This window comes from Macrotis lagotis, chromosome 1 (assembly GCF_037893015.1).
Source record: "Macrotis lagotis isolate mMagLag1 chromosome 1, bilby.v1.9.chrom.fasta, whole genome shotgun sequence".
NCBI lineage: Eukaryota > Metazoa > Chordata > Mammalia > Peramelemorphia > Peramelidae > Macrotis > Macrotis lagotis.
In genome coordinates this window covers 237826715-237851380 of record NC_133658.1, presented here as the reverse complement: position 1 = coordinate 237851380, position 24666 = coordinate 237826715, and the positions used below count along the sequence as shown (strand labels likewise).

The 24666-nt window shown below is 34.1% G+C and overlaps 1 protein-coding gene across 2 annotated transcripts in view; it reads left to right on the top strand.

Annotated features, from left to right (window-relative positions):
- SPDYA (speedy/RINGO cell cycle regulator family member A) overlaps positions 1-24666 on the top strand; it is a 37871-nt gene that overhangs the window by 1262 nt on the left and 11943 nt on the right. Inside the window, exons 2-6 of one of the 2 annotated variants that reach the window (XM_074209796.1) lie at positions 37-88; positions 2834-3088; positions 6714-6772; positions 14629-14714; positions 16922-17093. In XM_074209796.1, coding sequence (XP_074065897.1) covers positions 2854-3088; positions 6714-6772; positions 14629-14714; positions 16922-17093 — 552 coding nt within the window. In that variant the 5' untranslated portion in view covers positions 37-88; positions 2834-2853. Of the gene's footprint in view, positions 1-33; positions 89-2833; positions 3089-6713; positions 6773-14628; positions 14715-16921; positions 17094-24666 lie in introns of both variants that reach the window. The other variant, XM_074209795.1, reaches the window with a different exon arrangement.

The window sequence follows — 24666 nt, the reverse complement described above, 5'->3', positions numbered from 1 at the left end:
AACCGAACTAATCACTGTACCTTTTGCTTCCAGTAGAGGGCAGTGCCCAAGGGTCATCTACTTCAAGGTTAGCTGGCTGCCAGGACAGGTGAGTTTAGACTAGGGCTAAAATGATTCAATGAATTGTGGAAAGATCCATAAGATAGCTCTGGAAAAGGTCTCCAGTCATTCTGTTTGAGAGGAGGAGCTTTTTGCCTTACCCATCTTTCAGTGCTTAAGGCAAATGCTTCCCTGCTTGTACAGCCCTTTGGCCTTGGATATCATGCCCCTGAATTTTCAAATGTATATTGTCTCAGGGTAGATTACTTCTGTAAATTTGCAAATTTGTATGGATTTGGAGGAGACTAAATATTATAAGTTAATCCTATAAATAATATGACTGCTGTTTAATTTTGGTAAAATATTAAATTAATATGGATGAATAAAGAAATTATAGACAGTAATCATCGAATAAATTTATATGGGGGGTGGCTCTAAGTGGCGCGATGGATAGAGCACCAGCCCTGGAGTCAGGAGTACCAGAATTCAAATCCAGCCTCGGACACGTAAGAATTACCTAGCTGGGTGGCCTTGCAAAAACCTAAAAATAAATAAATAAATTTATATGATTTGTTCAGAACTTTATGCATTGTAAACGTCAGAGCTGTTTACTTCTGACACTTATTGGATCTAGCACTTTCCCCTGATTACTTCAAAAATGCTTGAACCTTATAAATACTAATTGTAGACTTTTATGCAAACTCTGGCATATGTGCCTTACCATATTGTCTGGTTATGCAATACTGAATATGCATATCATTAAATCTTAGATTAATTTTGTTGTAAATTGTCCTACTACTTCTCTATACTGTAAATTACTCATTCTTTATGGTTTTCCTGTTTTCATAACCTAGATCACTTTGGGGGAGAGTATACAATTGTCAATTTTATTATGATAACTCCACCTAACCATGAGCAACTGACATTTTTTCAGTTGTTTAGATCTGATTTTATTTGTGTGAATAATGTTCTGTAACAATGTTCATATGCAATACACAATGGATTTGTCTTGGGAGGTAGATGGCCAAGTATTTTATGTTGTCTGCAGTAACTTTAACTGGAATTTCTCTTTCTATCCCTTGCCATTGCCCTTTGTTGCTCATATATAGAAACACAAATGATTTATGTGGGTTTATTTTATATCCTGCTACTTTGCTGAAGATGTTAATTGTTTCAAGTAGTTTTTTAGATGATTTTCTAGGATTCTCTAAGTTTTGCTTCCTCAATGTCAATTCTAATTATTTCAATTTCTTTTTCTTCTCTTATTGCTAAAGCTAATATCTCTAATACTATATTGAACAATAGTGGTGATAATGGCATTCTTATTTCATCTCTGATCTTATTAGAAATATTTTTTCCTCATTGTTGATGATTTTAGATAGATGTTGCTTATAGGTAATTATTAAGTGTCTGAGGTTGCATTTGAACTCAGATCCTCCTGGGCCACTGAGCTGCCCTGATACTGTTTATAGTTTTAAGGAAAACTCCATTATAAAACAAAACTCCTATACTTGCTAATGTTTTTAATAGAAATGGATGTTGCATTTTGTCAAAGACTTTTTTCATCATCTTTTGAGATAATCATGATTTCTGTTGGTTTTGTAATTGATATGTTCAATTATGTTGAGTATTTTCCTAATATTGAACCATCCCTGCCTACCTGGTATAAATCCTACTTGATCATGGTATAGTATCTTAAGTAATAACTATCTCTTTGTTAAAATTTTATTTTAAGATTTTTGCATCAATGCTCATTAGGGAGATTAGTCCATAAATTTCTTTGTTTTGACTCTTCCTGGTTTAGGTATCAGCACTGTATTGGTGGAATTTGGCAGAACTCCCTATTTTTTAAAAATAGTTTATGTAAAATGTTTCCTTAAATGTTTGGTAGAATTCACTTTTAAATCCATCTGGTCCTGGAGACTTTTTCTTAGGGAGTTTATTGATGGTTTCATCAGTTTCTTTTTCTGAAATGAGGTTAATTATTTTATTTCCTCTTCTGTTAATCTGAGTAGTTTGTATTTTTTGTAAATATTCATCCACTTCACTCAGGTTATCAAATTTATTGACATACAGTTGGACAAAATAGCTCCGAATTATATCTTTAATTTCCTCCTCCTCATTGGTTGTGAGTTCACCTTTTTCATTTTTAATTCTGGGAATTTGGTAGTATTCTATTTTATTGGTTTTTTCATACCAACTCTTAGTTTTATTTATTAGATCAATGGTTTTCTTGCTTTCAATTTTATTAAACTCTCTCTTGATTTTTAAGAATTTCTAGTTTGGTATTTATTAGGGATCTTTAACCTAAGTCACTTCTTAATTTATAGTAACTCCAAAAACTTAAGTAATTTTTTTATGTGATCAATCATTCAAAAATTCATTTTTTTTTAGATTTTTGCAAGGCAAATGGGGTTAAATGACTTGGCCAAGGCCACACAGCTAGGTAATTATTAAGTGTCTGAGGTCACATTTGAACCCAGGTACTCCTGACTCCAGGGCCAGTGCTCTATCCACTGTGCCACCTAGCCACCCCTCAAAAGTTCATTTCAATGCTAAAGTTCATGATTATTAAAGATGATCTGAATTTTTCATTAAAAACTGAATAAATGCTTTTTGAATAATTAAGTAAATCTTTTAATTTACCATGGTGTTTGCTAATACAAAGATATGTGTTTTTTGCTGTTTTCTGATATAGTACTAACATTAAGAAATACTAAGTTTCTATAAATGCAGCTGTTTTATGTGGACATGAAATTCAGAATGATAAATATTTTCTGTTTCATATTTATAGGAATCTTTTCAGTAACCAGAATGAGACACAATCAAATCTGTTGTGAGACACCACCAACTGTCACAGTCCATGTAAAATCAGGATCAAGTAGATCTCATCAGCCAAAAAAACCAATTAATCTTAAGCGTCCTATTTTTAAAGATAGTTTGCAAACATCTGAAAAAAATGCACATAGTAGTAACAAGTCTAAACGTTCCAAAGGACCGTGTCTAGTTATACAGCGTCAAGAAATGACTGCTTTCTTTAAATTATTTGGTAGGTTAAAGCATTTTAATGGTTGTATAAGAATGCAAAAATTAGTTATATCAGTTATTATTCTTTTTCCTTTGTAATCAGAGTATATTTCTAGTTTTCATATCATATTTCTCATACTCAGTAGATCGGTAAATTTTTTCTACATTATCCAGATTTTCATAAATGACCCACAAACTTAACAGCTTACATCAAGATGACTGCCATCAGCTCTGAAAAATATATTTACAGCTTTTGGTTTACATTTATATCATATAAAGTTTCATGAAAGAAGTGGGTTTAATAATACTAGTACAACCTTCAGAGTAAAATACAAAAATTAATCACCCTGCTATAATATTGTCCTTACTTAATGAGATTGACATAATCCTTTGCCTAGAGCATAGGATCTTTCTTTTATGCTGGTAAATTAATACCAGAGAATATAAAATCCTTCTTTGATCCACCAAAAAAATGTGTGGTACTTGATATTGATCTTGGATGGTTGTAGCAACAACAATATGAACTAGATTAAGGGCTGGAGCTCGGGAGTACTAGCAGATATAGGACATCAAGGAATCAAAATATTCTAATGATAGCAGAAGGACTGCAAAAATCCTGAGAACAGGATGCCTTCCTTGTAGAAGCATTGTGGCATGTGTAAGAGGAAGAGAACTAGGGACAAAAATTTGAGCTTTTGAAATGAGGAAACTTAGAAAAGGGTTATGTGGAGTTTCAGGGAGAAATCTGGGAAGAAGAGAAGACATTTAAGACCAATATTGTTTTAACATCTGATTGATGCTCTAGAAGCCTGAGATCCTTATTTTACTATTGGTAAACTCTTGTTAGGTGATGGATAAAAGCATACTGGGGAAAAGCTAACTGGTTTGTGATCTCTTCTAGCATCCATATCTGTTCTTGTAAGAAGAAGTAGAAGACACCTACTTTGGTGTCATTTTAAAATTGATAAGGCAAAAAATAGCTTACTGTAATCTCTAAAGTATACTATCATTCTGAAGATTTTGCAGTTACATAATTATATTAATAATAGTAGTAAGATACAAAACTGAATTTTAAGAGCTATGTCATTTATGTTTGAAGATAAAAATAAACTAGTGAATCCATTGATGTAAGGAATTTTTTCACCAGTGTAAAGTAAATATCATCCATACCACTCTATCTTGTGCAAGTCTTGTCCAAGTCTCCTCTAGCCCAAACTAATTGAGGCCTTTCTATGGGATTTTTAAAAGAATATTTTACTAGTACTTTTGCAGTATTTGGTGCACCTTAGGTGGCACAGTGGTTAGAGTGCTGGACCTGGAGTCAGGAAGACTCATCTTCCTGAGTTCAAATTTAGCTGCAGACACTAGCTGAGTGACCTTGGACCAAGTCACTTAACCCTGTTTGTATCAGTTTCCTCATATGTAAAATGAGCACATCATCACTCCAGGATCTTTACCAAGAAAAAACAAATGGCATCACAAAAGGGTCAGACAACTGAAAAATGACTGAACAACAATTATAGTAGTCGGAGTACATCCTGAGCATAATCCAGCATACTCTTTTCTGGTCATCTGTACTCTTGATAATGTTTTTTACACCATTTTCCCACAAATGAGTCATTATTGACAATGTACTACAGCAATTTTACCCCCTACCTAAATAGGCATTTTCTTTTGTTCTTTGAGTCACTTGCAGTTTTTATTCTGATGTGGTAATAATGTATTTCGTAATTCAGAGGTATAGTTCTGGGAGAATGTTGCTTTTAGTGAGACAGGCTTTATCAGTAGGGAGCAACTTGGAATCATTACGAGCACTGCCTAATTTCTCATCTGAAGCCAGTTTGACCTCCTAGTCAATACAGTTCAACTGATCATTTGCACTACCTATCCTTTGGGTTTCCTAGCCTGGTCCTTGATGTGACCTGGTCTGTATATGTTAGTCATCCACATATTTTTCCTTCATGGATTATTAATCCAATTTTTTTTAGACCACTGATGTCATTGGTAAGGATTTACAGTGTTTCTGGATTCAGTGCATTAAGCACCACAATTGGTATTTGGTGAACCTTACCATCTATTTGACATTCTTTTTCTATTCATTCTCTTCACAAAATTTCCCTCATAACATTGGTGAATAACTTTTGTGAACCCATATGCCCCTGTTTTATGCCAGACCTGATAGTAACTCTCAGGATTATTTAAGCCAAGTTATACCTAGTGACATATGTACATATACATGTGTGTGTGTGTGTGTGTGTGTATGGAATACATTTGAAAGGAACCCTCAAGACTGTTGTTTTAGTTCCACAAATCAAATACTTTTTTAAATAAAAAAAACAGTGGAATCATATTTTGTACCTTTTAGTCAACTCTGTAAATTTGAAGATGTAGAGAAAGCTATAGAAACGAGAAAGTAGACATACGGTTAGTATTTGTTTATCTTCTCAGTCATCTATTTCTAGAATATCATCTTTGATTTTTTTCATAATTTGGTGATTTTTTTAAATGTATTTGATTAACTTAAAATGCAAAGTCATGTTTGGCTTTTTCTGTTATTTTGGAATTTTTTGTATCCTGGATTTTTTGAGATCTGGAAAATAATTTCTGAGTGCTTTTGAAGTTGTCATCTTTAGCACAGAGTTTTGTGTGTTTGTGTGTGTGTGTGTGTGTGTATGTATGTGTTTAGCTCCACCTAATCAAATGATATATATATATGTATATATCATTTGATTAGGTGGAGCTATTACCTTAAGTTCTACAGTTTCTTCGAATAACCAATCAGTTAATGAAGTGATAAGTTCAATTACAGTAGTATCACTATCATTGATGATAAGAAGATCACACAAACACATTGGCAGGATTGCTCCATCTCACATAAATTTGATCTTGTTTCATTTTTAAATGTTTAAGATGATCTTGTTTAGTTGGATCTCACATCAGACTTTCTGCCTAGCTTCTTTTTGCTTCCACTGTTTTTGCTACTTTTGTGAAGCAATATCTGCATAATGATATATCATTCATAAGGTTTTGCTTATTCATTATGATTTGGTTTGACTTAGAAATATGTTTTCTTTCAGTTTTGATTAAGTAGTCTCAGTAAATACATATTTTAGGTTCTTGTTTAAAGTCAGTTATTAGATTTTTTAAACTAAGTAATAGTTCAGTTAAAAAAAATGTTTTATATGCTTTGGGTTTGACAAGCAGCAAATTTTTCTGTTTTTTCATTCAAAATTTAGTTCAAACATCTGACCAAAAAGTGATGCAGTTTCTTGGTGGCCAGAATCAACACATTCAATACATTGAACTTAAATACTAGTAACGACTTACATGTCTTTTAGAAAAGGAGCAAAATCTAGAATTGCCCAGAGTAAATCTCTTAAAATCCTATTGGTCCAACAGTGTAGCAATGTTTCATCACCTCTTCCCCTACCAATATCATAGTACATATACATGCAAATCAGAAATTAAAGATAACTGTTGAAAACAACTACTTAAGTAATTCTTGCTGTAAGAGAGCAGTGCAAGAGAACTAAAGGACATCTTTGTTTTGGTCTTTCTTACTAAGCTTCATAAAAACTTGTCATATAGAAATAAATTCTTCAAGAGTTTGTTTTAAAAAGAAAAGTAATAATAATCTATTATTGCAGATGATGACTTAATCCAAGATTTCTTGTGGATGGATTGCTGCTGTAAAATTGCTGATAAGGTAATTTTTGTAAACATGTAATAATTAATAAGTAATATTTAACATGGGTGTCTGACTTCCTTAAGAATTTTATTCAGAACCAATGTGTTATTAATCAGAGGGGAAAAAAGAGATATGTGTTTTTACTGCTTCATGAATTTCTTGGAGTGAAAACATTAAAATCTAGATTTATGATCCACATTCTGGCATATGCATCAACTCTTTGTTTTCAGGATTGTAGAATGTTGATTGAATATGATGAAAGGTCTTATAGGACCTATTTGTCATTGAAAATTATAACAATTGTAATGGTGGTATTTAGATTAACTCAACATGGATATTCTGCTACACATTTTAATATTTTTTTTGGAAAATTCAGTTTATGAGTTCTAGTGATAATTTAAAAATGAATTCTTTTGAAAGGTATTCTTATTTTGCAACTCAGATATATCTTTCTATTTAGAATAAAGTTGCTGCATGCCATATAGTATATTAGAGAAAAGATGTTCCTACATAAACAGCAAAGGCACTCCTGATTTTTTTTTGTGGGCAAAGCAGTCGATTGTATGTGATAATGTTTGTCCTTCCTTCTTGAAGAAGACCATGACATCAGAGTGGTGATGCCATGACAAGCACATGATTGGATTTGAGTCGGGGAGAGGTAGGGTAAGTCACCAGCCTCACTTTCTCCTCCAGAGCCATCTGGATTCAGTGGCCAGATATGAATCAGTATGACTGGAGACGACCCTGGATGTGAGGCAGTCAGGGTTAAATGATTTGCCCAGGGGGACACAAAGCTAGGAAATGTCTGAGACCAGATTTGAACTCTGGTCCTCCTGACTCGAAGGCCAGCATTCTATCTACTGCACCCCATAGTTGTCCCAATTGTATGAACCTTCTTCATACCATATTTTATGATAAAATAGTAACTATGGAGAAGAAAAAGATCCGATTGACCCAACATATCCAAAAAAAGAACTGTTGGCTTACTACTGAAGTCCCAATCTCATTCTAATTTAACGTATTTTTGTCAAGGATACCACCAAACTAGAAGTCCAGTCTTCATCATCCATTCTTCATTCTCCCTCACCTCCTATATCTGATTAGTTGCTTAATCTTAGCAATTCTTCCTCCACTATATCTATTCCATCTGTGCTCTTTTTTCCACTCATTTGATCACTGAACATGGTCGACATAGTTCATGCATAAGACATTCCAGCTTTCACCCCCATATAGATTGTTTTTTTACATATTTTTAATTTTTTTTCCCTTTTTACTTCCTTTTGGAATTGCTATGTTCCTTCAGGTCTAGTCCAGGTGACACCTATTTCATGATAGCTAGCTTTCTTAATGACTTCAGTTTGTGTTTCTTTTCCACCCCCCAAATTACTTAGTTGTTAATGTATATTTATTTGTTTACCCCTGGTAGAATATAAACTTAGAGATGATAAGGGAGCATTTCATTTGTATCATAGTATTTAAATCCTTATTGAATTGCTTTAGATGTTTTAGTGTAACAGCATTATTTCAGGATTAATATGAATAACTGTTGGATTTAGCAATCAGACAATTTTAATTTGAGGTAATCTACAGTATAACATTTAAAACTTTTGAACAGTAGATGGCAGTGTTTACAAATTAACAGAACAGTTTTCAAACTTACTATCCCTTAATAGATTTAGAATTGAACAGGACTTTAGAGATCCTTATTTTACAGATGAGGAATTATTTTTTTCATCTTTTTGGTAAAGATCAAGAGTGGCCTAAAGGAAGAAAGTGACTGTACAGGTTCTTGAAGCTAGTAAACAACAGACCAGGGATTCCAACCTAGGTCCTTTAACTTCAGGGTGATTTCTATCTATTGATATTTACTATTCTAGAAATTAAAATGTCATAGTATTATTATGAAAATAGTTTTGACTGTGTATCCTCTAAACAGATCTCAGGAATCCTCAGGGGTCTGCAGACCTCACTTTGAGAACCACTGCTATAGTCATAGGGAGACTAAAACTCAAACCTGTGTCCAGTGAAGAAAGGAAAACTAGGTAAAAGCACTGGACTTGGAGTCAGACAGCTTAAGTTCAATCTCAAGTCGCTTCTTACTAGCTATGTAACTTTGAACAAGTTATTTAACTTTTTTGAGACTTAGTTTCCTCATCTGTAAAATTGGTAAGGTTGTACTGTATAATTTCCAAGGGTCCCTTCCAAGCTTAAATTCTGTCATCCTTTATTTCCAGCATTTGTAAATAGAGAAATTTAATGCACAGGACTGTGCCTTACTCATTGTCAGAGAGAGAAAGCAATAGTATCAGAGCTAAGACCCCATAATGCCTAGATCTGCCTTTTTTCTAATGAAAACAAACTTTCTTTGAAAATAATTATATAAAAATAATGGTTTTTAAGTGGACTGATTTCTAGTGGAATCTTAGTTATTGGAACTTAAAGTTTACAAAGTAATATAGTCAAGCTTTTATTCTTAGTTAACTGAAAATGCAGGTACAGAACATAGGTTTCTAAATTTATATACTTTCCAGTGTGTTTCTACTAAAATATTGATGGAAAAGTTATACATCCCTAAAAACTATATTACCTAACGTTATCTAGGAGAATATATAAATATATAAATATTTCATAATAATTCCAGGATCTCCAAATTATCTTGTAGCAGAATGTGGCACTAATGACTGTTGTTTATAAAACACATTTCTAATTATTTGGGGGGGGGGGATCTAGAGAGAAACAAGTTATTCTTAGACATAAAGGCATATTTTTAGGGAGAGGAGAGCTCTCTTTTTTTTTTCCCTAAAGGGAGTTCTCAGCCATTTTTCCTGAATTAAAAGGATTCCCTGAAAGAGAAAAATGAGATTATTGATGATGGAAAGTACTGAAGGGAAAAGAAGAAAAGAATTGTGAGCTACTTGTAGACCCCCCCCTTTATTGAAGACATCCTTTAAGCCACAGGAAGGTAGTTATCAACATAATATATAGTTGAAAGTGCACTATTTTTGGAGTCAAAGACTTAGGTATGCATCTTAAGTCTGCATTTTTCCTATGTGGACATAGGACAGATCAGTTCAGTTCTTTGGATCTCCACTTCCTTAACTGTAAAGACTGAATTGAGCTATGATGCTGGGGGTAAGAGAGAGGAGATGGCCATATTGGTGGCTTTTAATGCATCTTTGATGCAGTCGATCTAGGTAAGTAATCAAGAAATAACATTTTAAAGTCAGGAAGTGAGTGAGTTTTTCCAGGATAGAGTGTTTAGTTTAAACTTTTTGTTCAGTATATGTTGAATGTCTGCTTAAGTGATCTGAATGGGGTGGGAGGGGATTATATAAGGAGGGCTCCCAGAAAGAGGTAAGTTTAGAACTGCCTTTTTGAAGTAGGAGTGATAGATTGAGATGGTAGACCAGAGGAAGAAATAACATCAAAAGGGACACATTTGTGTTTTAAGTAGGAGACGACAGTGAGTAAATTGGACTTACCTGAAATAAAGAAGACAGATAAAAGATGCATTTGAAGAAATAACAGTAGAAACAACTGATAGAAAACTTTGAATGATAAACTATTTATACTTACTATAAAATCTTAAAACTTCAAATAAAATTCAATTGAGCAAACATTGTCTACAGTGAAGTAGGAATTGGGGATATAAAGACATAAGAGAACTTGGATCTTAAGCTGATTTCCATCTTCAGCCTAAAAGCTTGACCTTTTTTTTTGCAATATCCCTCTCAAATAGTCACCCAACAACTATTTGAGCACTAAATTAAAAATGTCTGCTTCTTTTCAAAATAGCCCATCACAGTTACAGACAGTTTTGATTAGTACTTAATTGTATTACTGATATCAAACCAGTCTGTATCCCTATAATTTTCATCCACTGGTTCTTGTTTTGCCCATTGGAGTCGAACAGAGTATGTTCAGCTTCTCTTCAAGATGAAAGAATTTCAAATATTTCAAAAAAGCTATCTTATCTCCCCAAGTTATTTCTTTTCTATGTTAAATTTTCCCAATCCCTTTGATCTTGGTCACCCTACTCTGGTTTGGTTATTAGATCATTAGATTTTTTTTGTTTTGAATTTTATAAATGTAACTATTCCATACCCAAAGAGCAGAAGAAGAGGCTTGCATGGGAAACTACAAATCTCCATTTGCATACAGCTTGATTTAAAGAAAACCATTTCAAATTGACTGGATACCCCTCCCCCTCCCCACCTTCCTTCCACCTGCCTTCTATTATATTCTCGTTTTAAATTTTAGTGACCTGTTTCTTTCTTTTTACTTTTTATTGAATCACTATTGCTAGTCTTCCTTTCCTTTCCAATCCCACCAAATAAAAAAAGAAAAACCTACAAAAAAACCTTGTAATAAATAAGCTTAGTCAACCAAAACATCTACACATTGACTAGCTAAAAAGCATTTTTCTACCACTCATCAGAAAGATGAGTAGCCTATTGTTACTAATCTTTTGACTTTATGATTACATTTATCAGAATTCCTAAGTCTTTTAAAGTTGTTATCCTTTACGATATCATAGTTAATATAAATTTTTTTCTTTGTTATACTTACTTCACTCTGAATCAACTCATACAAGTTGCACTAGATTTCTCTGAAGTGATTGCTTCATTTTCATTTATTTATTTATTTTTAGATTTTTTTGCAAGGCAATGGAGTCAAGTGGCTTGTCCAAGGCCACACGGCTAGGTAATTATTAAGTGTCTGAGGCTGAATTTGAACTCAGGTACTCCTGACTCCAGGGCTGGTACTCTATCCACTGCACCACATAGCCGCCCCGCTTCATTTATTTCTAGCACAATATTATTCCATTTATAATCATGTACTATAATTTGTTCAGCCATCTCTCAGTTGGTGTATGCTCCTTTAATATCAGTTCTTTGCTATAACAGAAATTACTGCTATAAATATTTTTATATTTACGAATCCTTTATCTCTTTCTTTGTTCTCTCCTCCCTTCTTCTCCTTGAATGTCTTGGTCCCCTTAAAGACTCAACACAAATCTCACTTTTTGCAAGAGGATTGTTCTGACTCAACACAAATCTCACTTTTTGCAAGAGGATTGTTCTGGCAGTCCCTCCTTCCAACCACTCTTCCCCATTAATAGCTTCCTTTATTATCTTTCTTTTATACTGATAGTAGGAGGAGTTTTAGCTGGAACTTGAAGCCAGGAGATGGAGAAAAGGAGGAAGACATTCCAGGCTCAAATGGCATGAAAATGCCTAAAGTGGGGAGATGAATTGTCTTATTTGAGAAATAGTAAGGAGGCCAGTGTCTCTGTCAAAAGAGTGGTGATGTTGTGGGGAGGGGAGAGTGGTATAAGAAAATTGAAAAAATAGAAGCCACATTGTAAGGGCTACAAACAAAACAGAGCATTTTAAATTTGATCCTGAAAGTGATAGGGAGCTTCTAAAATTTATTAAATAGGGGTATGTCATGGTTACACCTGCACTTTAGGAAGATCACTTTAACAGATGAGTAGAGAATCGGCAGACAGGAAGGAAGCTTTGTAGCAGGGAGACCAATCATCAGGTTGTAGTATTAGAGATAGGAGATGATGAGACTCTATATCAGAATGTTAGCATATATGAGAATTGGTGACTAAGTTGAATCAATAGCTACTGATTGGATAAGGAGAGTGAGAGGAGGAGTTGGGGATGACACTTAGGTTTCAAGCCTGGGTGATTAGGAGAATGCTAGTGTCTTTAACAGCAATAAGAAAATTAGAGAAGCGGGAAGAGTTGGGGAAAAAATAATGAATTTAGTTTTGGACATATTGAGTTTATGATAACCTCTGGAGATCCATTTTGAGATTTCTAATTGACAGTTGGAAATGCACAACTGGAAGATAAGAGAGATTAGCGTTGGTTATGTCTAGTCTATATCTTCATCATAGAGATGATAATTGAGCTGATGAGATTGAGTAGATGAAAATAATAAAGGTTGAAGAGAAGGGGGAACTGGGGGATGCCAATGGTTTGTGGGAATTACCTAAATGAAGATAGAGCAAAGGATGTTGAGGAGTAGTCAGATTGGTGGGAGAACCATAGAGAGTAGTATCACAAAAAAAAGCAAAACTTGCAGAGAAGGAGGATGAGGATTGAGAAAAGACTGTTAGATTTCTCAGTTAAGAGATCATTAAACTTTGGAGAGTGCTCTTTCAGTTGAATGATGAGGTCATCTGCAATCTCTTTTATTTAGGAATGATTACATTGCCATTAGATAATAATTTATTACCTGAATTCAACTTAAATTACTACAGAGACATTTCAAAATAAAATTCTAAATGAAAAACCTAAATGTGGAATTCACCAATTGTGCTCACTTATTGTCTTCCAGACAGTGCTGCAGTTGTTAACCTCATTTATTTCTCTGGCTCAATAAAAGGGGTGATGGTTTCCTTTAGTATAAGTTTTTTTAATAATCATCTGATTATTTAATCTTGGATTAGCCAAAATCATTCTTGGTAAATCCATAAGGTGGTTAGCAAGGAGTAATAATTCTAGGTTAACAGTAATGTCTTATTATTGTACTGATATAATTATGATGTACTACATGATGCTTTTGTAATACAATACCCTTAAAGATATTTCTTCACATCCACGTAAACATAATTTAGGTTACATTAATTTTTGATGGTATCTCATTTAAAACTAACAGTTTTTTAAATGAGTAGTCTGCATAGTTTTTTAAGGTCTGTTTTGTCAGCATATATGAGTATTAAAACATTGTATTATAATTTTTTCAATTTTTAAGATCCTATTATCGCAATTTTATGTCAAGAATATTACATTTTTCTCACCTTTTGTATTATTTGTAGAAGATACAAAATTAAATATAACAAGAAGTTCCCCTACTAGGCCTGTGCCACAAAGAAAGGAAAAGAATCTTTAGATTCAAAAATATTTGTAGCATTTCTTTTTGTATTAGGAAAGAATTGGAATTCAGAGGTGTGCCTATCAATTAAGAAATGGCTGGGGGGGGCGGCTAGGTGGCATAGTGGATAAAGCACCATCCTTGGAGTCAGGAGTACCTGGGTTCAAATCTGGTCTCAAACACTTAATAATTACCTAGCTGTGTGGCCTTGGGCAAGCCACTTAACCCTATTGCCTTGCACTAACAAAAAAAAAAATGGCTGAACAACTGGGGAATATGAATGTGTTATCAGAATACTATTGTCCCATCAGAAATAATAATAAAGTTCAGAAAAAACCTGGGAAGACTTGTATGAAGCTATGCAGAGTGAAATGAACAGAATCAACAATTGATGACAACAATAATACAATAAAGATAAACTTCTGAAAGACTTAAGAAGTCTGCTTATTGCACTGACTAATCATGATTACACAGGACTAATAACAGTGTTCTTCATCATCACCACCTCCTAACAGAAAAGTGATCAATTTAAGATTCAAAATGAGACATTTATTTGTGATCATGAACAATGGTCAAATATTTCTTTGCCTATGTAGTTTTAAGGATTTTTTATTTTTTTTTCTTTTAAAGTGAGATGGAAGGGGGCGGCTAGGTGTTGCAGTGGATAGAGCACCGGCCTTGGAGTCAGGAGTACCTGGGTTCAAATCCGACCTCAGAAACTTAATAATTACCTAGCTGTGTGGCCTTGGGCAAATCTAAATAAATAAATAAAATGAGATGAAAGGAAAAGAATATAAATCCTTGTTAATTCAAAAGTAAAATGCAGAGAAGAAATGGTTCTTTCCAAGAATTTATGAAGTTTTAAAATTTGTTTTAATTTTTAAGGACCTTAGGTCATCAAAATAATTTAAAAATGTTAAATGTTTTGAATAAATTTATAAAAATAAAGCATTAATATTAAAATTTTAACCCTTTTCCTCTAGTATCTTCTGGCTATGACCTTTGTTTACTTCAAGAGGGCTAAGTTTAGTATAAGCGAGCATACCAGAATAAATTTCTTTATTGCTCTGTAAGTATATTTTCTTTCATCTAGTTTGTAGGAGAATTTTCTGTATAAAGTTCTTTATTTTCTGTAAAGTAGCAACTTAAAGCTAACTTCATTTAAAAGTTGCATTTGGTTTCAGGTATATTTAAAGTACTTCCATTCAATTATTTTATTATTTCATAGGGCTACAAATGTTTTAAAATATTTTCCCAAAATAAAAATTTAATTTGAAATTGCAGTTTTTTTGTCATTAGATGATGTTATGGGGAGGGGAGAGTGGTATTGATCGGGGCAGCTAGGTGGCACAGTGGATAGAGCACTGGCCCTGGAGTCAGGAGTGCCTGAGTTCAAATGTGGCCTCAGACACTTAATAATTGCCTAGCCATGTGGCCTTGGGCAAGCCACTTAACCCCATTGCCTTGACAAAAAATTCATTCACAAGACAAGAAAATAGTCATTTCTCACTGCCTTTTAATACACATGACTTAGTATACTAAATACTAAATATTTATATACTAAATACTGTTTTAAGACACTGGTTTTTGTTTCTGAGCTCTTCTACTGATAATAGCTCATTTCTCTAACCTTTGTGGATCAGACTTATATCATGTGGTAGTAAAGAAATTATGCTTACAAGTAATGATTCTGGATGGTATTTAAATACTTGGATGGTGCTACCATCCAGGACCATTACTTGTAAGCATAATTTCTAGTTCCTAGTAGAACTGGAGACATTTAAAAAGCTTAAACATATAACTATGAAAAAAAAGTTGAACATTATGAAGTCTATTAGCAACATAATCTTAATTATTAAGGCAAATGTAAATCTGAGTCATTCATTAAAGAAATACTTATAATACCATATTTTATTATGGAATGCAGGAAGGAAAAGAATCTTACATAGATTATTGATGTAATATCTGTCAAATCCTCTTTTTCATAATGATGGTGATCAGTAAGAATAAGTTGTGATAACAGTTTACACTGCTCCTTCTTTTGTACATAAGTTTTATGAGCTGAACATGTAATTCTGCAGTTTTTATCTGAGAATTTTAACCTTTTCTCCCAAATCCCTAAATCCCTAGTGTTCAAATTTTGCTTCGTTTCAAAGACAGTTTCTTTTCATATTGAAGTTACACTGCTTATTTTCATTGGTTGATGTCAGTGACTATATTTTATAAATTATGACTTCAAATAATCTAAATTTAAATATAGCCAATCACTTTGAAGAAACCATTATTCACACAATTGTTACGTAACTGTAGATTGACCATTGTTCTTTGTACTTTATGTAATGAAAATTAGAAGATATAGCCTTTACCCTCAAGATTTTAAACTAAAGGAAAGCATATACATGTCTAATGTAACTTACCTAATGTTTATATTTTTAAGAATTTTGTGCTCATATCTATAAATATGTTTATAGATATTTTGAGAAGAAATATGACATGTTAGAAATTTTCCTGATCTTGAATTGAAGAGATCTGAGTTTCGATATTATCTCTAATTGTGGCTGTGTCATCATGAGCGTTCATCTCATGTCTCAGAACTTAAGTTTCTTCATATGTAAAATGGACTGAATAGTACCTACTTAACAAGGTTGTGAAAGAAGTTCTTTGTAAACCATAAAATACTACATAAATATGAAGTATTTTTAAAAAATAAAAAAATAGTTACAGTGACTCACATTTCTGTAATGTTTTAGTTTTCAAAGTACTTAAACATTATTTAGTTTGGTTCTCATAACTCTGTGAGGTAAATAATAAAAGTATTATTGTTATTATTATTATTCCCATTTTACAGATAAACTAATATTCAGAGAGGTTGTGATTGTCCACAGGTTGCCTAGTCAATGGTAGAAGTAACTCTAACCCAAGCCTAATAGTCTTTCCACTATATTATGAAGGGTAGTACGCCCTTGATTGTCTTGGAATGAAAATATACTGATCATTTATAATACTGTTTTTCTTTTTCAATCAATTGACAGATATTTAAGACCTAACATTGTGCTAGATTGGGTAGAAAATGCCAAATAAGTAAGAGTGCACATATGAATACAAAGAGAACAAAAGTTGACCCACAGTGTAATAAAATGGGTTCAAATTGGTACTTAATAATGGAGTTTTAATGTTCTGTATATTTCTTTAACATTAGGTGAAAGTAGGTATAAGATTAGATGTGGATTTTGTTTGATGTTATGACAATATTATTATTATGTTAACTTTTTATAGGTATCTTGCTAATACAGTTGAAGAAGATGAAGAAGAATCAAAGTATGAAATTTTTCCATGGGCTTTAGGAAAAAACTGGAGGAAATTGTTTCCTAACTTCTTAAAGTTAAGAGATCAACTTTGGGATAGGATTGACTATAGAGCTATTGTAAGCAGACGGTGTTGTGAAGAGGTAAGGACTTTTTAAAATAAAAATTTATATGTAACTTATTAAATTTATATATTTTCATTTTTGTATTTTCTTCATAAAATGATTATTTTTATATATCTAAGAATAGACTTCACAACACCGTTCCTTTTATACAGCTTGTATTTTAAAGGAACAATTTTTATACTTTATATTTTTGTCTTAAAATGAATAGTTTTTGGTTTCCTCCATGACCTACTCCTGTAAAAAGATGGGAGCATATGTTTAGAGGTTGAGGGGAGCTATTGAGACTTTGTCTAATCTAGACAAAGTCCTTTTTTTTTTAACTTTCCCAAAACTTCAAAAGCATCAATGGGCGACTAGGTGGCACAGTAGATGAAGCACTGGCCCTGGAATCAGGAGTACCTGGGTTCAAATCCGGCCTCAGACACTTAATAATTACCAAGCTGTGTGGCCTTGGGCAAGCCACTTAACTTCATTTGCCTTGCAAAAACCTAAAAAAAAAAGCATCAAACATGGGGGAAATGTACCACATGATGTATTTGTTTGAGAATGATGGCATTGACATGGGATAAAAGTAATTTCTATTAAATAAAATATTTATGATTTTTCAAGTATGCAGATCCTCAGTATGAAATGCAAATTAAGTTGTCTGGAGTTTGGTTAGGCACTGAAAAACCAAAGTAGTTTTTTTCTCTCATACAGGATGACCATAGGTACTATAAAATAAAGCGATCAACATTGAAAAACTAAAAAGGTTTTTTCCCCCTCTCTGTTTTTGGATTCTTAAAACAAACTTTGGGTATCAAAATAATCTATTCAAATTGTACCTGTGAAAAATATTTGTGCAGAGTAGTCTGGGTTGATGCACTTGCATAATCTAGCTCAGGGCTATCCAAAATGATCTGTGGGTTACTAAATGCTTTATTTAAGGAAGCTGAACTACCCCAGAGCTCTCACTAAAATGACAAGTGAAAACCTAATGTCTATTGTTTCAACAAAAATTTTAAAAGTAAGGTTGGACAGCCCTGATCTAGCTAACTAAAGTTAATTGGGGAAAGAAAGTGATCAAAAAATATCAGTCAAGAATTAAAGGAAAACAGGCAGCTAGAGGAATAGAGCACCAACCCTGGAATAAGGAGTTCAAATCTGACCTCAAACACTTAATATTATTTAGCTGTATGACCTTGGGCAAGTCACTTAACCCCACTGCCTTGAAAAAAATCCAAAAAAACCCAGAAGAATTAAAGGGAAAGAGGCTCCTCACTAATCCCACAAGAAAAACAAATTGCGGGGCACCAGGTGCCGCAGTGGATAGAGCACTGGCCCTGGAGTCAGGAGTACCCGAGTTCAAATGCAGCCTCAGACACTTAATAATTACCTAGCTGTGTGGCCTTGGGCAAGCCACTTAACCCCATTGCCTTATTTAAAAAAAAAAACAAATTGCCTAACCAGCAAAAAAAATCTCAAAAAAGAGAAACATCAAAGAAAAGATAAATGATAAAACACACATATCTATACAAGAAAATAAAAATTAACTATATTAAGGAAAGCAAGAAGAATGTTGTATTATAGGCAATTGAAATTGCTGAAGTTGAGAAGCAATGAAAATAGAAAAAGAAATCACATAGATATCCTGGGAGATGTACTCAAGAAGATAAATGACTCATTGAAAAAAATTACTCAAGAATTGGTCATGCTTAGGAGGATTCTGGGAAGTTGATAGAATAGGTCAGAAAATTCTAAGCTCTCATTTCTTCCACAAACAAGATAAAATAGCACTTAAGGATGACTGTCTAGTGGCAGAAATAAACAAGATTTGGGGCATAACTGGGACAACAAGAGAAGATCCTTGGAAAGATCCCTTTTGACCCCAGTGAAGTGTGAACAGCTCCAGGCTAGTTCTTCTGGTGAGCCCTGGGGGCAGCTAGGTTGGGAAGTCACCTCAACCTCTGCTGTAGGATAGAGTAGGGGTGTCTCAGGAGGGCAAGATTGAGGGAACCTCTCCTGATAAACCTTGCCATGTCCATCTGTTACTTTGAAATTTGATCCTGAGTGAAAAGGAACCAGCACCCCTATGTGCTGGATCAGTGGAGTAGGGATGCTGCTGGCTGTGAGAATTTACTGTAGAGCTGAGTTCTTGGTTTCCATTCTAGACCAGAGGGGAGAAGTGAAAGTTACAGGCAGTGGAGGGTTTTTAGGGAGAAAGAGCATTTTCAGTTTAGTATGTATGTATTAACTATAACTTGGAGGGGGAAAGGAATGCATAGGTTGGACCAAGAACAAAACCAAAGTGCTCAAAATTTTTTAAAGAATGAGTAGGCAAAGGAGAAAAATGATCATCTATCCAAAAAGAATTAGTAGAACTTAAAAAAGACTTTAAAAATAAGATATTGAGAAAAATTAAAAAACAAAGCAAAACAAGATTATGAAAAGAAAGTCAATTAACTGTAAAAGGGGATCCAAAATTTTAAGGAATTAAAGCAACTCCTTGAAAATTAGAATTGGGTAAAGGGAAACCAGTTACACCAAGACATAATTAAACATAAAGAATGAAAAAATAAAAGAGTATGTGAAACATAAGAAAAAAGTGCTAGAGAATAGATCAAGAAGAGAAAAACATAAGAATAATTGGACTACTTGAAACTGTGGAGCAGGATGTTGCTCTCTGTGATTAAAAAGCTATGATCAGAGTGGCTAGGTGGCGCAGTGGATAGAGCACCGGCCCTAGACTCAGGAGTACCTGAGTTCAAATCTGGCCTCAGACACTTAATAATTACCTAGCCATGTGGCCTTGGGCAAGCCACTTAACCCCATTGCCTTGCAAAAACTAAAAAACAAACGAACAAACAAAAAAGCTATGCTCAAAAAAAAAAAAGAATCTTGATACAAGAAATCATTAAAGAAAATTGTCCTGAAGTGTTAGAACAAGGTGGAAAAGTGGAACCTAGGAAGAAATTCACAAATAACCATTTAAAAGAGATTCTAGAAGAAAAACTGGCAGACCTAGCAGCAGCTATATTAAAAGACCACAGATCTTAACATATAAGAACACTATATATTGAAGAGCAAAAGATCTGGAATTACAGCTGAAAATATGATACCTCAAAGTTAAATATAATCCTGAATTTTAAAAAATGGAAATTCAGTGAATTGACAGATTTTCAGGATTTTTTTTTTTTTGGCATAATGATCATAACTTTTTGGAAACTTGACCTGCAAGATCCAAGAAAAATATAAGATAAACATCAAAGACTAATTGCAAGGGACTCAATAAGGACAAACTTACCTTTTATAAATGGAAATGTAAACCATATCTATATAATTTTCAATAATTGTGTTGTTCAAAAAAAAAGATTAGTGGGGGGCAGCTAGGTGGCGCAGTGGATAGAGTACAGACCCTGGAGTCAGGAGTACCCGAGTTCAAATCCAGCCTCAGACACTTAATAGTTACCTAGCTGTGTGGCCTTGGGCAAGCCACTTAACCCATTTGCCTTGCAAAAAAAACTTAAAAAAACCTAAACGATTAGCATAAAGCTGAGGATGATGTGATTCCAAAAAGCAAAAAGTAGTAGTAAAAGGTAAAAAAATTATTTCATACAAATGATATATGACAGGAAGAACTGATACAAAGGAATTAGATGGGGGGAAGGGTATCCAGAAGGATAGTTCTGGAACCCTACTCTCTTTGTAAATTATATATATTTAGAAGGGTATAAAAGTCTTCTAAATTCAGATAGAAATAAGAGGGCAAGGGGACAGTGGAGGAAGAGGATAAGGGTGGGATTCTTTGAGGAGGGACTTGATTAAGGGCAAGGTAGTGAGTAGAAATAAAGTAGAGGAGTGAAGAGGGATGGGAATAGAGATAGGAAAGAAATAGTAAGGATGAAAATAAGTAATTATAGCCTAAAATGTGAATGGGATGAATTCACCTATTAAAAATGAATCAGAAGATTAAAAATTTTTAATTCATTGATATGTTGCTTTTAGGAAATGTTTTATCAAAATGGGATATATAAACATAAAGGTCAGAGTAGAATTATGTTTAAAAAAGCAGGTAGTAAAAAAAATTAAAAAAAAATAAAAAAGGTAATAATCATGATCTCAGAAAAATTTAAAGCTAAAATAGATTTAATCAAAAAAAGGAAAATAGGGAAAGATTTGGATTTATGAAGGGGGATGCTATCTACCTTCAGAGAAGCAGTGGAAATAAGCATAGTACAGTACTATAGATATGTGTGTATACACACATATATATAAGCACATGGTGTGTAGGGGAATGTGTGTGTGTGTGTGTGTGTGTGTTTAATTGTAGCCTTGGTTGGATGGGAGGAAGGGGAAAAAATAAGTTAAAAAAATAACAGCAGAGAACAAAAAAATCTACAAGGAAGTAAAGATGGATAGTTTTGAACACAATGTGTATTATTATAATATAGGTTTTCTTGAAATTGAAATTTATTCTTTTTTATTAAATCCGTTTAAGTTTAAAATAAATTTAAAAATTAAAAAATATTTAAGAAAATCCCAAGACCAAATAATAGAAGAGCTTGAAAAAAAGGAAATAATCACTTAATAAAATTAAGCAAGAATTTTTAAAAGAATGAAAAAAACAAACCACAGAACTTTGAAAATGAAGAACCCAAGTTTGAATATTCTTAGGTACATGGTAGTTAAATTTTAAGTACTAGTAACAGTGAGGAAACCATATAATAAGCTGCCAGAAGAAAGGAAGTAATCTCTAAACCAAGTAACAATAAATAGGATCAGAAGGGACTCCGGAATAAAGAAGGATCACCTGCCCACCATGGAAATGCCTTTAAGCAAAGATCTACAAGGGTGAAGTCTTTTCTTCTCAGAATCTCAGGGCTACAACTTTTTCTCTCTAAGCTAGAAGCTCTGGCTATTCCTCCAGAACAATATTGGCCTCGGTGCCATGTGACTGGATCTCCAAATTTTTTCATCTCTTTTCCTCTCCTGGCCTCCCTGCCACTTTCCTCCTCTCCTTCCTTCCTCTAAGTTTCTGGACCTATGTTGATCTAAGCGCTCTCTTGAGCACTCTCTCTCTACCTCAACAAATTGGTTTTTTTTATTTTGAGTTTTACAATTTTCCCCTAGTCTTACTTCCCTCCCCCCCACCCCCCACAGAAGGCAATTTGCCAGTCTTTACATTGTTTCCATGGTATACACTGATCCAAATTGAATGTGATGAGAGAAATCATATCCTTAAGGAAGAAACATAAAGTAAAAGAGTTAGCAAGATCAGACAATGAGATAGCAGGTTTTTTTCTAAAACAAGAAGTTTTGTTTGGCCTCTGTGTGATCTGAAGTGATAGAAAAAATTACCTGTTAATGGGGGACTTTAATGTATACTATTATTGTCATTTGGATCTGTTCTGCAGCACAGGCAAGTTGACAGAACTCTTTATCTAGTGTCCTCGGAATTGACACAACCTGGTTTCTTTCCATCACTATGGTTGAACCTTAGGGTAACCATGGATGTAACAGGCCAAACTAGTGAAAACAGGAGAGGTCTGACAACCCAGAATAGAAGCTGAAGAGAAAAGGGTCGCCTGGAAAGAAAAGTAGTTGGCATCTTAAAAGAGGCTACCTTATCAATCCAATCAACAGTTAAAAATACAGGAAACAAAGAACCAGAGACAAGACTTCTGTTGAATCACCAGGAAGCAGAGCTAAAACAAATTCCCAGTGGCTTGAACCTGGTGTTAGGTAGGCACACTATCCAGGACCAAGTATGACCTGTCAACCTATTAAATGAGATGAATAAAGAATAACTAAAGCACAAAGCTCCAATAGAAAAATCAAGACTGAGGATTTTAGCAAACATATGAAAATGCTGGAACATAATGAACTATTATGGCTTAAGAGGAAACCAAATGGAGCAGCTAGGTAGCGCAATGGATAAAGCACTGGCCCTGGAGTCAGGAGGACCTGAATTCAAATCTGGCCTCAGACACTTACTTAATTATATAGCTGTGTGACCTTGGGCAAGTCACTTAACCCCATTGCCTTGCAAAAAAACAAATAAGAAAAAAAACCAAATGTTAACCCCAGAAGAAAAATAATGCTACAAGAAATTTAAGCAGAGCCTCAGAAAAGAATATATGGTCACAGGGAATATAAAAGTACCTGGAAGAAATTGAAGTAGGGAAAATAATAAGAAAAATCTTTTCTTTAATTTGTTCCCTCTGCATGGACCATATACCAATCCCACTACCATCTATCTCAATTTGTCCAGGTTATAAGATGAAGACAATGAACTTTTAGTAAAGTACCTTGCCCCAAACTGGCAAGGAAGGACTCCTGTAAATCCCAGTCCCCAGGCATAAAACAAGCCTCTAGCAACTAAAAGATGAATGCTGTCTTAGCCTGAAAGAATTGAGTCACTGCACAAATAACCTAATTACCTCATCCCTGCTCTCTGAGCTATCCACCTCCAAGTCCTCTTTTTTTTTTTGCAAGGCAAATGGGGTTAAGTGACTTGCCCAAGATCACACAGCTATCTAATTATTAAGTGTCTGAGGCCAGATTTGAATTCAGGTCCTCCTGACTCCAGGGCCAGTGCTTTATCTACTACTCCACCTAGCCGCTCCTCACTGTGCCACCTAGCTGTCCACCAAGTCCTCTTTAAAAGCCACCTAGCTGTCCACCAAGTCCTCTTTAAAAGCTTGCTCACTCAGTTGAGTTTCTTGATTTCCTTCAGAAGATCAGCCTGCTCTGAGGGAGCACAATTCCCCAAATAACCTCTCACTCCCCTATGCACTTCTTTACTATGTATCCTAGGTTGCTCCTCTCCTTTGGAGGTCAACCTGCTCTTGGGGAGCATCATCCCCAAACTGAACCACTACTTTTATCATGCAGCTGGATCCATGTTAATCTAAGCCCAATCATTGTCTCCTGGCTGGTCCCTTTCCCTTTTCCCCCCTTTCTTAATTGTACTGTTCTTCCCAGACCAAAGTTGTTTTATTTATTTTTTATTTTTTTTATTTTTTTATTTTTTAGGTTTTTGCAAGGCAAATGGGGTTAAGTGGCTTGCCCAAGGCCACACAGCTAGGTAATTATTAAGTGTCTGAGACCAGATTTAAACCCAGGTACTCCTGACTCCAGGGCCAGCGCTTTATCCACTGCGCCACCTAGCCGCTCCCAAAGTTGTTTTCTGTGCTTAATTTATTGTCTTAGAAACTCTTTACCTTGCTAAAGAACTTAGCCAGTGAGTTTTTTCTAAATTGTGAACTTTTGAAACAACCTGTGAATTAAAATCTATGCCCTTTCTTACCCCCCTGATCCTTAAAAAAAATAAATAAATAAAGGAGGATTCCAGAAATTGGAATTTATATTAATTGGTCGGGGGAAAAAACAGTGATTTGGTTTTATTAGTTTTTAAGTAGATAAATTTAATTAATTTTGGGAGGATCCAATATTTTTGTGAGTTTGTGGTTAGTCTGGACAAAAGCTCTGTTCAATCCTTTTATCTAAAACACTATTTTCAGTTCCTATAAATTTCTGAAAGATCATGTACATAGAAGACAGCCCTTGGAGTCAAGAAGAGATGAATTCATGTTTTCCTTAACACTAGTTT